The 15858-nt window shown below is 37.8% G+C and overlaps 1 protein-coding gene across 23 annotated transcripts in view; it reads right to left on the bottom strand.

The window, feature by feature from the left end:
• The window catches only part of PARD3 (par-3 family cell polarity regulator), an 804135-nt gene that overhangs the window by 233377 nt on the left and 554900 nt on the right, over positions 1 to 15858 (bottom strand). For 12 of the 23 annotated variants that reach the window (XM_037010348.2, XM_037010345.2, XM_073228956.1 and 9 more), the window contains 2 exons: positions 9384 to 9543; positions 2911 to 3100 (listed from right to left, as the gene is read on the bottom strand). In XM_037010348.2, coding sequence (XP_036866243.1) covers positions 2911 to 3100; positions 9384 to 9543 — 350 coding nt within the window. The remainder of the gene's footprint in view (positions 1 to 2910; positions 3101 to 9383; positions 9544 to 15858) is intronic. The other 11 variants (XM_037010349.2, XM_037010351.2, XM_037010350.2 and 8 more) reach the window with 1 other exon arrangement.

Here is a 15858-nt window from a genome sequence, read left to right as displayed (position 1 = left end):
CAAGGTAGGTGTCGAGGACTCAGAATTTAAGGAAGTGCTCACTCTCGGGGTCATGCAAGTTGTGGGTCACACCTGGGGGTGAGAACCACCTTACATTTTGTTCCCTGAGCACCTAGCCTGCCTCAACCTAGCCCTGGCCCAGTTACAGAGGAAAGAGAAGGTATCTCCCACAGGGACTGGGGATTTAGCCCAAGGGAAGAAGAAAAAAAAAAAAACATTTTTTTTTTTTTGGTAAAACACTATGTGTTATTCTAATAAATGTTATTTTGTGTACATTCTATACTAAAGCTTTTCATTTTTAATATATCATAGTTCTTCCATAAGACTTTGAATAAATCTGATATCCCAGGAAGCAGCAGGGTCATGTTTGTTTACCTTGAAACCATAGGTGCCCTTACACACACTACCATGCCAACACACTATGTACATATGTGCGCATGTGTGTGAAGCACTATAGCACACATCCTATAGTTACCTACTGCTTAAACGAAGTTCTTAATGGAATATATGCTTGCATATTATGCTTATATAGTAGTATTCACATATAATTTCCAGAGCACACACACCCCAATTCAAAAACACAATCCTAGAAGTGAAAATTTAAAACCTGTATGATGAAAACTGTGACCCAATTTAGCAAAAGCATACTCTAAATAATGTTTTCAATAAAAATAATTCTATGTGTTGAAAGTTGATCTCTTAACCATTCTGCATGTTAGATACATTTTCAATAGAAATTATTGGTAAAAGATTTTTCAAGTATACAAATTGTCATTGCTAATGTTACCTAAAAACCATATATTGGCATTTTTAAGCTAATTTTAAATCCTCTGAAGTGTTGTTGCTAAGGCTAAAATCCGCTGTTTTACCTTTTCCCCCCTTAAAAACGTTGCTAGTGTTCCCTAAGTCAATGGATTGAAAAAGAGTACACTGTATTAGTTAATAAACTGAAAGTTTAGCTATTTGACATACTTAGCCCTCCCCAATTGTGCAGTGAACTGAAAACATATGCAATTTAAAATGCCAAATGAGTCTGTGACTTAATAAGAATCTTAAAATAACTATTCTTAAACCATGACATAATTAATTCTTCCCTATTAATACACCCATTAAACTAACTTGAGACACCATAAATAGTACACTAGGGTACTTAACAAGTTAGACAGCAGGACTGACAACTGATTCTTTAAGAAATATAACCATATCCCGACCCCCAATATTATTAAAATTCCAGTTATTAATCTTGTCTTACTGCCCTTTTGTTTTCGTAACATTTCCATCAAGGATCAGGGAGACACTGCCAGGCTGGAAAAGCTCACACTTCCTGCTGTGATTCAGCACAGCCACCATTCCTGTTTGGATAACCTTTTATTCGTATTCTTTTCCTTGCCCCACATTCCCTATAGCACAATCACACAAGTCCTTTCCATTTTATGAATCCCCTTAGGGAAATTAATGCCACAGTCTATCTGGGCTAGTTATTTATTTATTTTCACCAGCAAAGCACTTTAGAAGGTCTCACACTGACCTATCCCTATGGCCACCTCCAGTTTCTTATCCTGGCAGTGACTCAAAGGCTGTTTGTCCGTAATATGCATACTGCAAATATCGGATCCTTACTTTCTCTGTTGTGGCTTTCCCTTTCAGAAAGAGATACAAACAACAGCCTGAATGTAACCACATCTGCACACTTCAAATGGGAGCTTATACTGTACTTGCCCCTCTGTGTTGCACCAAAAAATTTATTCAAAGATAAGCTATTACTATGCATGTCTGAGTGTAGCTCTATTTTTAAATCTGGTGTTCTCAGTAAGGGAATAAAAAGAAAAAAAAAGAAACAAAGAAAAGACAGAGATGGCCTTTTCAAAGGTACAAATAACAGGTAAGATTATTCCGAGAAAACATCTGCGGAATTAGCAGATAAACTCACTGCATCTTTGTGTGTTCCTGTGAGCAGGTGCGGGAGATGGAGATGGGGTTTACTTTGTTAAGATCACTGCTACAATGGTAACACAAACCAGTGCCAGTCTCCTGGACTCCTCCTATCTAGTATTTATGTTGTAACAAGTCTGGAGAAGAGTAGGATATAGAAACAGTAAGTGGTGGAAGAACAATGCCATAACATTTAAATATAATTTTGCTGATGAATTTAAGAAAGACCCCAGAGAAAGGGCAATAAGAAGATACTGGTATAACACATGGTTTGTGTTAATTATCACTACAACTTTACACGGTCATCCCTAGAAGGGACTTTCTTTTTGCTTTTTGATGTATATAATTACTCGACATGCAAATTAAGGCACACAGCTACATTCATGAGCTACATATTAGCTTAGTAATATCACATGCTTTCTTCTATTTTGAAAGGTATAGGAGAAAAAATAGCAACAGACTGCCTCAAAACTCACAATGTTAGAAGCAAATACAAAGCATTTTAAATAGTATAGTTACAGCACTCTAAAGAGAAAACCTTCAAAAAACCACCTCTTCCTCTGAGGACATATCAACTGAAAGTCATCTAATTGTTACAAACTTTCAGTCATCTTACAGATTCACGCAGAACTGATCTATTTAATAAAAAACAGTTCATCAAATTTGCACAAATCTAAACTAATTAGCAGTGATACTTAACAAAGGAGTTGGGTTTTCTGGTTAGTGATAGTTTTGCTGTTGTTGTGGCTAAATTATTAGCTATATAGCCCTGGAAAGACTACAACAATGGGGCAAGTTTACGGGGTTGGGAGGAATCATTTATTAAAAGAGTGATAATTAAGAGTATTAAAACCATAAAAACAGAACATTGCGATTAAATAAAAATTGATTAACTGTGCTCAGTGATGGACGATTTAAACATAACATGAAGTGTGACTGCAGTTAACCACTGTTTTCCAGCCCTGAGTGTGGTCTTACCAGTCTGCTGAATCGCTGACTGCAGCCTTAGCCCAGGCACCAGCATCTGCTGTCACGAGTCCCACGTCATCGTGGGAGCTGGAAGACGACTGATCAGAGAGATGAGGTGGCAGCACTGGTAACCTGTCATCTTCTATCATGACGGTGTCATCCTGGGGCATATTCACTGTGGGGGACAGCTGGTATCTACCTGTCCAGTGAGAAAGAAGAAGGAGATTCTAGACATCCATCTAAGTGTTACCAGTATTAATGTTCATATTTCGCTACATTAAAAAGAGTCTAGACTTCCAAACTTCTGCTTAACCTGGCAGAACAAAATAGAATTATGGAAATTTGTTTTCATTAAATGAATGTCAAACGGAGCCCTCAAACCTCTCTCGACCTCTGATGCTACAGCTACATCGCTCTGTGCACAGTACTTGATTTCTCTGGTTTTCAGTCTCCCAAAGCCAGAGATGATCTCCAGAATGTCTTCTCACGTGAAAATGCCACACAGTTCTAAGTTGTGGAAGTTCTTTAAAAACCTTCACCAGGAAGTTTAGAGGGAAGCCCTGCAGACTTACATCGATTGTTGGGTGCCTACCACACAGCAGGTCTGTAAGACAGACTTACTCTCTGCTCCTAAATAGCTCACACCCTAGAGGAGATAGACAAATAAAAAGTGGTCACTGATCGGGGCTGTGAGTGAGGTAGCCAAAGTACCACGGCATTACCAGTGCTGGCAATTGCCTGGGTAGCTGGATGCAGAGGAAGCTGGAATCTTAACAACTTAACATCAGAGTTGGCTTCTGACTGATGAATATGATCTTTTCTGGTAAGAAAAAAATGATGACATTTCAGATATGAGCAACAACATCATTAAATTTGTAATGGAGAAAAGCCACGGAGAATCCAGGTAACAGTTCAAAGATGAGTACACAGCAACCCAGGCCTTGGGGGACATGGCAGATGTGATCTTGAGGAGAAAAGATCAGGATCTGACTGCCCAGAGGCTTTCAGGCCAAGACAGGGGAGCCAGTAAACTTTTACTTACTCAATTAGGATACAGAGTTCTTGATAAGGGAGGACCCACAGCTTGCCTATATAGTTCAGTTTCTTGTAGGAAAATCTATTCAAGTTCACAGGCGTTTATATTTCTTGGAACAAACTTATGATCCAAGACCATGAATTCTTAGAGATAAAGCCCAAATGATGCCACCACTCTCCCCAAAACACCTACAGTTCTGGTTTCCTCCCCAAATCTTGGGCTGTACTCCTGAGCAAGAAGACACACATCTCCGTACAATGGAGGCCCAGGCCCCTGGTTCTCCCAGCAAAGAAAGGAAAATCAACAGTCTGCCCATCCCCTGACAGGATGATGAAAACACTCATTTTAAGCCTAAGGTCCAAATTTAATAAGTCAACTAGGCTGGTTCCTTCCCAAATAAAAAGGATTAAGACCCTTTCCCAACACTAACTACTACCATTTTATACTTGGTGCACTTTGCCTTTATTATAAATTATTTTTTAAAATAGCATAGCAGCAATGAATAGAAAGCTTACCAACATTTTAACATCAGTCTTTAGATCTAATTTTTAAAGTAAAGATTTATAAGAATGTGTAAATGATAATTTTTGTTTAAAAATTATTAACACTATTTTGGAAAGTTGAGGATAGCCTATATAGGATTGAGGGATTTTTAAAGAAATATATTATTCTGGACATTTCAACAAAGGAGCAAAAATTAAGTTGAGACATATTTTTTCAGGACAAGCCACCAAAGTAAACTTAAAAATAAAAAGTAGAAATTTCAAATGTGCCTATTATAGAAATACTATATGAATCCTCTACTCAGCCTCTTATCAAGAAAAACACCCTATTTTGCTTTGAAATGTAACCATGTTGACAAACTATGAAAACTAGCAACTTTTTGTTAATGCTCATGATAAAACCATAACTCAAATTTAATACTTAATCATTCCCCTTTCCTGAAATCAAATCATTCATTTCTTCCTACCTGAGTGTAAGACATAAGTATGGAAAGACAGAAATATGCTCAGTAAAATATCATTCATAAATAAGGTAGGACATTCTAGCACTATTACCCTAAGACATATTTCCTTCTTAAGACATTCTTTTTTCCCCAAAAAGTGTACAGAATGACAAAACCTGACAAGGCACATGTCACACAATTAAATGCCAAGTCCTCAGACAGGCAAAATCTATTAGAAGGGAATATTACAGTATAATTATAGTACACTCATTTTTAAACATAAAAACTAAGGCTCTTGGGTTTACATTATTCTGAGAGACAGTGTAATGAGCAATATTGAACATTGAATGGTTCTTCATGTGGCAATCTCTTTTTTATAATATGTTCTTTTGAGTAGAAATATTGTACCTTAAGGGATCCAAAATTTTATACATACATAAATCACAAGAAATTTCTCTAACAGTATACAATCATTTAGCTTTTTTCTCTCACCTATGATTGTGGAGGCTGATATTTCAAAAGATTTGAGAATCATCTTTTCCATCAATATTACACTTCTTAACATGCTCGCCAGGAACACAGTTTAGGAATCTGGCTTCAGGAATATGCTAGGGGTGAGGGGCAACTAAATTATCCCACAACATATTCCAACAGACTCTACTTAGACAACACCTTCTAATGATGCACCCAGTCTTTGGTACATCATTACCATGATGCCTTCCAAGGGCAACTGCAGAAACTTCTGATCTGTGTTTTGATGGATATTCTGCTCTCCTCAACAACTTAACCAACAACCACAAACTAAGATTTAAGCCAGTGGCACGTTGTAGAAGAGTGAGACATGAGATACAGAATGACTGTTTACTAAACATTTATTCATTGGTACATTTACATAGAAGGCAATACCATGCATGACACTAGAGACAGATGAAATGGGGAACTTTTCCAAGTGATTTGACTCACAATAAAAAAAACATTAATGTTCCATTTTCCAATGTTGAATTTCTAATAAGATGAAAATATTATAAACATACTTATTTTTAAAAACTCACCATAAATGTATAAACATAAGAACTACTGAGATGAAATTCTAAAATGGATACAACAGATTTGGGTTCTGTCTAAACAGCAACATTATTCAGGTTAAAAAGTTGGAAAAAATTTAAGGTTTCATGCTCCCAGATGTCAACTTGTGATGTGTTTTATGGAGTGAACAGGCTGGATAAACTAACTATATCTATTATTGTTATTGTTGTATGATTAGTTAAGACAGTCCAGCAATTAGTAAAATATTTGTAAGACTCTGAAAAGAAGAAATCCTATGCAGGCTCATTATAGATTTCTTCCTGATGACCATCCAGGATTACTCTTTTAAAATCCATGATAGTGGAAAGTCAACCAATACAGACCTTTGGAGAAATCTTGCCTTTGGTCACAACTCTGGCTAACCCCACCATATGCTAAGCTGGAGAAATGTGGGACTCATGACTCAGAAAAATATACATCAAAATTTTGGATCAGAAACACAGAAATGTTGAAGCTTCAGACTTGTCACTTAATTTCTTTGGTCCATAATTGCCCAGAACAGAAGATAAGTAGCTTGGTATACATGACTTCCAACGTAGTTTTCAAAGATTAACTTAGTTGATTTTCAGACTACAATGGTTTCCAGAATGTAACAGATTGAGGAAACCATCTACTGCCTTTTGCTTAAAGATGTGGATACTTATGAATTGATGTCATTAAGAAAAAATGTCATAAACGTCACTGTCACTTATGGTGTGATCTCGGTATTCCCTAGAGAGAGCTATTTTTATAAACAGTAAATAACCAAAAATATAAAAAATGAGAACAAAAATCATCATGGGACCCTGGGGCTTCGTTCCTTTAACTATCATGTGGAAAAGGTGACTGATGAAATCTGACATTGTTCCAACTCTACGTCTTTTCCTCTTTTGATCTATTTTTCAGAACCTTCTCTCCCAAGATGTGTTTCCACAGAATCAGTCAGAAAGTCTCAAAGCTCCTTTTGGTGTAGAGTCCTACCCGAGGAATATTCTATGTGAGAATTCACCTTGTTCCCATAAACTCATTTCTTAACATATCAGCTGGTTTTTAAAAGTTCTGTCTGATTCATAGCAGATCATGAAGTAAATACCACCACCTCCACTGTGTCCATGTAGGAGCAATTCTGAATGCAAAGAAGAGAACCACTGACTAAACAAGATCTGAGAACTGTCCACGTACCCAGACACTGTACAAACCAATAAACACTACTGCTATTGCTTTAGGTTGGCAGACATCCAAAGCTCTGTGTTGTATTTGGAACCCCAGTTTAACATCTTTGGCAGAATTTCTAACTTGAAGTGGCAACTGACTTAAACTCTATCTGTTTCTTAGTGCCAATGATACTGGCATGTAGACTGGTGATAACTGAGGAATTCTCAAATTCGCAAAACTCAGGGTAAATCCAATAAAGCATATACATTTCTCAGGGTAAAAATCTATAGAATCCCTAGTTCCAGTACATGTAAAAAACTGTCTTAAGAAAATATCTCAGTCATTCAACATCAATCTGGCCTACTATCAAAGAGGAAAGAGTATACCACCTCCCAGGACAAGAGGGCAGCACAGTGCATCACAGAGGCCATAGCTGGGCGGGAAATCACCGCCCTGGGGAAGCACCTGGAGTTTACAAGTCCTCTGCATGTCTAGCAGAGGAAGGGGAAAACTGTGTCAACTGTAATGCAAACCTAAGTGGACCAGAAAGCCAGAGCTAACAGAATCAGGGCTACTACATAGACTGTAAAAATGAAGGAATCCTCAACCCATTTAAACAGCATTTCAAAAGGTCACTAGGTGAATTTAGGTGGTGGCGGGGTGGGGGGGTTCTTTGTATTTTAGTTTTAGTTTTTCGCCTTCCTCTGAAGCGTCAGGGATTGGAGGCAGGACGCAGGTTACAGGAACTGGTGGGCCAATGGTCTGATTCAGTATGGCAAGTCCTACGTTCCTATAATAAAGGGGAAATTACAGCGTATCACTTTGTATGCACACAGATCAGGGACACATGCACTCTCTTTCTCAAGGGGTCTGAATTTTCATCAATAAAAAGGATTTAACAAAGATAAAGTTTTACACCAAATCAAGAAAATTCAACAGCAGTGAAAAGAATGATCATTAATAAGCAAAGATGTGATGAACTACTTAACAACACCCATCACCCAGCAGGCGTACAATAGCTTTAGCACCCTTCTCCTACTTTCCCTTCTGCTAAGCAGGCAAAAACAAAACCGCTGAACAAGTACAACAGGAGCACTATCAGGTCTAAGTTCGATACATAGAACAAGAAATTGGTATTTTAGCAATTTTTTCAAGTTAGAAAGCTAGAGGATTAGAGGATGAACAAAGAAAATTCTACAAGTTATGTTTATGTATTTTTCCCATCATGCCCGGGAGAAAGTTCTTGGAAGGCAGAGATTGGTTCCTACTCATCTTTGCATCTACAGCAAAAGTATATGTCTTGCCAATCACATGCTTTCCATAAACATCCACTGATGAATAAAACAAATTCTCTTTCCAGGAAGCTTCACAATGGAAACCTGAATTGTATTCAATCTGCATTAAATGTACTCAAAATGGAGTTGAATTTAGGGCTTTACTTGATTTTAGAGCCATACAAAACCTCCCACCAGTAAGTGTTTTATGTGAGGTGTTATTTTAATCAAAATGGCTTCTAATGTTTTAAATTTGAAAACTCTCACAAGCTAATCCCAAGATGAGCAACTCGGCAAATCCCACCACTCCTGCGGCAAAGCAAGTCTTTATTCACTGGATCTGTTAGTAGAACGCCGAGCTGCTGCAGAGCAAGTGCTAATAACCTCATTACCCACTGGGGACCATGCAGACAGTATGGTGCTGAATCCAAACAAAGGATGCAAAAAATAAGTTTCAGGATTTTAGAACCAAGGCTTTGAGACAGTAAAGATGCAATTAGAATCTGGTAGCATTCGATTAAGTACAAACCAAATAAATGTGAATATTTCATATACATGTATGTGTGTGTGTGTGTGTGTGTGTTGTATATTGTTTATATATATACATTTTTCCCCCTTTCCTTCCACACAACACTACTATGAATGGTATGTAATTTTTTAATCCTTCTTTCCATAGCCACTAAATCTTGATTTTTTTTCAAAACATGGTTGACTCATCATCTCAAACAAGCTAGGAGTATCTTGGTCACTGTGAAAATGTTTCCTTGTGATCCCTCCCCCCCTTTTCTTTCTTTCTTTACTCTCTACATGTTACAGGATCAAAAAACTCACTTAACCAAATCAATATATTGATTTACTCTCTTCCCATTAACACTTACTGAAGGATTATAATGAACTTGCTCTTTCTCCTCTTGAAATACAGGCCTCCTTTACATGAATATTACATTAATGCCCTCTCCGTGAGCCAGGGCAAGCATAAAAATAAGATGTGATAAGCAGAGTTTACCTGACTCACCCATTATCCTACTAAGGGCAGTATTTCTTGTGGGTGATTCATCAAGCCCTTCAATCCCACTGTAAAGGGAATGAGAGATTCTTCGTTCTCGATCATCCAACACTGTTTCAATGGGCAGCTCAGGTCCAGAGGGGCTCCCAGGTGACTTCAGCTAGGGAGAAAGGGGAACGAGGGAAAATCAGTACTAGAGGCTCATTAGCAGCATGGGGGAATTATAACAACTTACCCAAGGCCTGTATCCAACTGGGTACCAATGAACTGGAACTTTTCACTCTGTACCAAAATAATTTGTGATGACAGCTCTGCCTAATGACCAACTTTCTGTGTCACTTTATACTGTGCCTCCCATGAAGATCTGTCAGATTTCAACCAGTGGAGGAAAAATATGTATATCAAAAGCTTTTTTTTCCTAAAAAATAAAAATAAAAAACTTACCTTGTTGCTTATTTTTTCAATTTGACTATTAGTATCTGTGGAAGTCAATTTAAGTTATGGTTTAATTCAAAATTCTTTATGAGATGTTGCTCTGCACAAGGTATGCTATATCAGAACGGAAGCTAGAAATTTGCTATACTTTTTACCCCGATAGTATGTAAATACATTTAACAATTAGCATACCTTTGAGTGTGTGTATTACCATCTATTCTACATGACCTAAAGGCAACTTGTGAGCTCAGGCATCTTGAACAATACATGGAGCCTAAATTTCTTCTCCTAGAAATTAGGAAAAATCATCCTATTATCTCATAATCTCAAACACAAGATAGCAACTCAGAGAAGTACCTTAACAGCATACAAATGATAGACAGGTCAAGACTCAATATTCTAAAGACGCAGGCAAAGATGTGTATGTCACAAACATAGAGAATCTACTCAATAAGCAAAGAATATTAGTCAATTTCTATCACCATGAATTAAAATAGTATGTGGCTTTCTTTAAACAGCTGTGCCTTGTAAGTCATATTCATCATGAAAATAATATGGGTAAGGAACCCATGATCATAAGGCCTTGAAAAAAATCTGCTTCAAGGAGAACAAAGCATACTTAACTACAATCTTCCAAATGTGAGCTCTGCAGTTAACCCCAGGGACTAATACCTTACGACGCTTCATACTGGCTGGCAGCCAGAAGGCAGTGTCTGGGGCTGTAAGAGGGTATGAGGCATGACACAGCAAAGGGGTAGCGAAGACTGCACATTCCAAATGGATGAGACCACAACTGTAGCAATTCCTTCATCTGAACAAACTATTATTTCTGTTTGAAGCTATCATCTGTTTAATAAAAATGAGATATTTAATGAAGTTCTGGATTGCAGATTTATCTCTCCCAGTTTGATAAGCACTGGGGAGATTTAATGCATCGAAGGGTCAACACAATTACAATTGGAGGCATGTCAAACTGCAGGAGAATAATAAACTTGTGGTGCTAGTGAATTAGACTCAATAAGGTTTAAATTGTGAAATGAGGATTTGTTTTATTAGTTCCTTTTTTAAACTGCATATTACAACTGACAGCTTTACTGAAAAGTAAATTAAATATTCAAGGTCTCTGATGTAAAAAAATAAAAGAACATTTTCTGAAAGAATACAATGCCTAAGTGCCAAGGTACTCTGGGAAGGTATGAACAAAACAAACAAAACAAACACCCTATATCTTTCAGAACAAGCATGTTTGCAAATTTTAAACGAGACATTCATTCAAGAGATTTGCTATGCAAGTCTCTACACACAAGATCTGCTTGCTATGCAATAACTCTTTTTATCATTAGACAACCACATATCTTCAAAGTTTCCTTAACAAATACATTTAATTGAACTATATTAATCTGTAATTTTCTAGATGAAAAAAATATTCAGAAAGCTCCATCATGAGAAATCCCTAAATATCCTAAGAGGCTATTTTAGAATTTTGTAAAGTTAAATAAAAATTCCATTAAAAAAATACCACACATAAGCTTTGTAGAGAAAAACAGTATGATGCCTGTTGAGAAAGAACCTCATACTTGGACCTTTTCATGGGAAAGAGTTTATAACCTCCCCTACCTCCCTAATCATGCCTAATCTGCATCTGAAAAGATAGATTTAAATGAAGACATCAATAGCCTACTACATAAATATTTAACAGAAGACACAATGCCTTTTAATTTCTTTAAAAAAACTGATTGATGTACACAGTTTTGTTTTGAATCTTCTGATGATTTTTTTCTCGCAAGAAAACGAGATGAAGAGAAATGTGTCAGAGTGGCACTATGGCAGGTCAGAGGAGGAGACAGAGCCATTGGTCCTGGAAGAGTTGTCAGTCTCCTTGCTTCAAAACCTAGGCTTAACTAGAAGAAGAGACTAAACTAAGACAGCTGCAGTTTTCATTTTGTTGTTTGCCATTTAAAGTGCAAAAATGTTCCTCAATCCCACTTAACTCAGGCCCCAGTAGGGGTAGTTAGGTCAGACTCCCTCAGCTCTATCCCCAGGAAAATAGGAGAGCCTTTCCATCCATTAGAGAAAAATTAGCAATATAACTCACACTGGGCAGCAGCATAAAGTGGTAGAGTCTTTTTCTGAAGTAATGTGGGAATGTACAGAGCAGGTTACAAAATATCTTACACTCTTTGACCAGGCCCCTTATTTCGCTCTGTGGTCACTATCCTCATGAAGTTAAATAAGCTAAGCGAATAAGAACGATTCATGTGAATTCGTATTAATCATAACTTTATTTACAAAAGAAAACAATTGGGAATTGTCTCGATATCTAAAAACAAACTAAGTACAGTACACTTTTTAAAAGATATCCAAATGATCCTCTATTGCTTTTATAATCAGAAAATACAAGACTAAAGGCTTTTGTCCAATGAGTATGCTTTTCATTATATACTTCTACTCTTCTTAAGAAAAGTTAAAATTTTGGTTTCTTCTAAAAAAACTAATACAATTTCTGTGGGGTTTAATAAAATCTCATGTTGTTTTAAATATGCATTAGTGGGTTGAATGATGTCTGTCACATCAAGAATATGTATCCCACCATCTCGACTATAAACATGGAAAAGCTGGCAGATATGACCCTAATCCCCTTCAGCAAAATTAAAAGTGGGTCTTTGTAACTGGCATGATCTTACTCGGTATTACAGTCTTTATGGGCTTATTCTATTTTATTCCTAATGCTTAGCACACAGCAGGCATTAGGTAAATAATCTGATGAATAAATTCATTTCTCAGAGAATGATTCAGATTTCCTTTAAAATGGTTTTGAGATCTTGTGCATACCAGGCCATGTGAAAGGAGGCCTTTAAAGCTGAGGGCACAGAACAGTGTTGCAATCAAAACAAATTTGGTCTAAATTATAATCAATCATACATTGTGAAAAGTCCTCACATCTAAAGGACAGGTAAGTAAAAACAAGGAATAAAAAGACAGCATCTTTGAAGCTTTAAAGAAGAGTGGCTACAAAATGAGAGCCCTATCCCAGGTCCAGCTTTCACACAGGACCACATTTAATTTTCTCCCTATCCCCATGTGAGCAACAGGGAGGGTCAGAGAAGGGAAGTGAGCTCCTGAGTCATTCTGTCCATACGTGGTGGACCCAGAACGTCACTGACTGTGTCTGTTCAAGCCCATCTTTAGTGTACATGACTTCTCAGCACAACCAGAAGATAAGTTACCTGAACAACACTATCACTGTCAATTAGACCCTCTCACATGCAGACGAGGAATGGATACCCTGCTTCTAAATGACTGCCACAGCCTTGGCCTTGCAGTCACTCAGCAAATCATCTGACCTCTCCACATTTATTTCTTAATACATAAAATGAAGAGAATCATAAATGATACCTTAGCCCCTTTCCTACTCTAATATAGCTTTCTAATTCTAAGAGGATTAAATCTAGAAAGAGAACTCATTTTAAAGTAGTTCTTCATGACTAAATCCTTCAGGCTGGGGTCTAAGACAAAGACTCCCCTGGTCATATTTTATGTTGGTAGTAAGACAGACTTTCTGTGAAATCATATCTAACATAGATACAAATAAAGTGACAGGAAGCTATGTTAAATTACAGTCATTTCTATAAATATTTATTTTCTCAGAACATTTAAAATCAGTGTAATTCTTATGCACAGCTTATTTTCAATATTCAAGGAAGTATGTCAGCTCTTACTCCCATTTCCCTCCATTCTCTATCAAAGTTCTCAAAAAATTCATGCTTTGTGACCATACCCATGTCTCTGCCTCTTGCTTAATATATCCTTCCTGATGGAAAAAAGTATGATGACTTAAGGAGTTTTCCTCCAGAAAAGCTAAGCCATCCTTCAGGAGTGCAAAACTAGGGAAAGCCATTTCTCTCTCCTCTCTCTCTCTCTCTTTTTTTTTAAGAAACAATTATTGCTTATAAAATGCTTTTAAATACACTTAAGTCAGTGCATTACATCTAAGGAAAGCAAAGGAAATCCAGAATCACTGCCAAAATGTTAATTTTCTCACCTTGTCTGATGGGTTTTTTTTTTAGAATTTCATTCACTAGAAGTAACTAAGTTACTGTTTTCTTCTAAAAATGCCAGACTCCCAGGATTATTTTCTGGGTCATTTGTTATTGAGCTATCAGCCCTGGGTTGGACACCAGCGACAGAGACAGGGACATGGCAGACGGACGAAGTCCCAGGCAGCTCAGCATTGACAGTTCCCACAAAAGAAAAGCAAGGAGGAAACCTTGAGACCGTGGGGGCTGCAGGGTGACGGTTAGTACACGGTGCTGTGCGAACACTGTGGAGAGAGACAGCTAAGATCTAAAGGCTGTCTTTGCTATGAACAGACTTGCATGGAAAAGCCCGAGGTGAGGGCAATCACCACGTATCTACAAAACCACAGCTGCTGCGGCAACCCCATGGGACAGGCTGGATGAGCACGGGCACCAAGTCTGCACATCCTAGTGGCCCAGGTAATGGACACTGGAACCTATCCTGAAGGGGACAGAAAACTCTGGAAGGGATTTCAGCAGGGAGGGACATGTCAGTTTGTTTTGTAGCAAATGCTGCCTTACTGAAGCACAGAGAATGGACTGAGAGAGAAAGCCTGAGCACAGAAAAATCCTCCAGAGAGGCTCAGTAGGGAGCCTAGGGAGGTAATGGGGCCCTGGATTCAGGCTGTGGCAGACGGGATGGAGAACACTAGTCGGAGAAGAGAGAGGTTCTGGAGGCAGAGGCTACAGAGATGGTAATGGCGTGGGAGAAGTCAAGAGTGATCCTAGATTTCTGGCTTCTACAATGACAGGAATGACTATTCCATTTGTGCAGGGACTGGAGTACAGGATGGGGTGGATGAAGTACCCAAGGAGGGACTGGGTTTGAAGCAAAGAGCTTAAGTTCTTACCTGTAGAAGAAAACAATAACTTAAATACCTGTGAATCAGGTGCCTAAGGGACACACCACTGCAAATCTCTATGGGCAGCTGGACATAAGGATCTGGAACTGGAATAGAGTTCTAAGCAGGCAACAGGGTGAGGCAGTCATTATAACCAGAGAATAACTCTCCCAGGAAGCACATGCAGAATAAGACAACACAGCCCAGGAGAAGCTTTGAGAATCACTAACAGTGGCAGAGCAGGTAGAAAACAGGAATCTTAGAAGAGACAGAAGAGCCAGTGTAAAGTAGGAGAAAAACAGAGATTAATTAAGAAAGGATTCAAGGAGGTGTCATTCAAAGATTCCTAAAGGTCAAGCAAAAGCAACAGAGAAATATCTTTCAGAGAATGTCTCCTATGTGCTGTATGGAGATAAATGCTAGTGAAATGCAGGGGGAGATGATATCCACTGTGCAGACCTGACAATTTTTAAAGAAAAAATACTCAGATCACATACAGCATGTCCCACATGTAAGAGAAGGGCGAGGAAAGGGGTGGCAAGTCCAAAAAGATGTTCACTTGCAAATTCTCATCTTCTCTAGTTTGATATTAAGTATGCAGAACATTGATTTAAAGATGAGTTAGTAAAATACAGTTTTGTGATGTTGTCAGATGGGACAACATGCTGACTGGTAGACTCAGAAGGAGATTATTTGGCTTGAGGTTCAGTCATGACAAGGCACCCTTTGCTTTGCCAATATTTACTGTAACATAATTTACACATACTCTCCCGGTAACTCAGGGACATGTTTTTTTCAAAGGTAATATATAATCTAAGTACAATAGCAGCAAAATCATGTCTTATGCCTTATGGGAAGTTGAATTGAACTCTTCTGTCTTCATAAAATTCTTTAGTTACACTCTGTCAGTACAAAAGGTTTCACACTAGCAATCCAAAGAAAGCACAACACTCGTGTTAAGATTTTTTTTGATAGAATTGTTTCATAAGCTTACTCTCTCCTAAGAAATAATAACAACCAGTAATGTGAGAAAATGATACCATAAAGAATATTGAATATTAAAGTCTATTACTGTCTATTGCAGCTGTTCCCTTACTTAAATGATTTTCATTCACATAAATT

Source organism: Manis javanica, chromosome 2, assembly GCF_040802235.1.
Source record: "Manis javanica isolate MJ-LG chromosome 2, MJ_LKY, whole genome shotgun sequence".
Taxonomy (NCBI): domain Eukaryota; kingdom Metazoa; phylum Chordata; class Mammalia; order Pholidota; family Manidae; genus Manis; species Manis javanica.
Note: the sequence above shows the minus strand (reverse complement) of the source record. Positions and strands in the feature narration are given on the sequence as shown.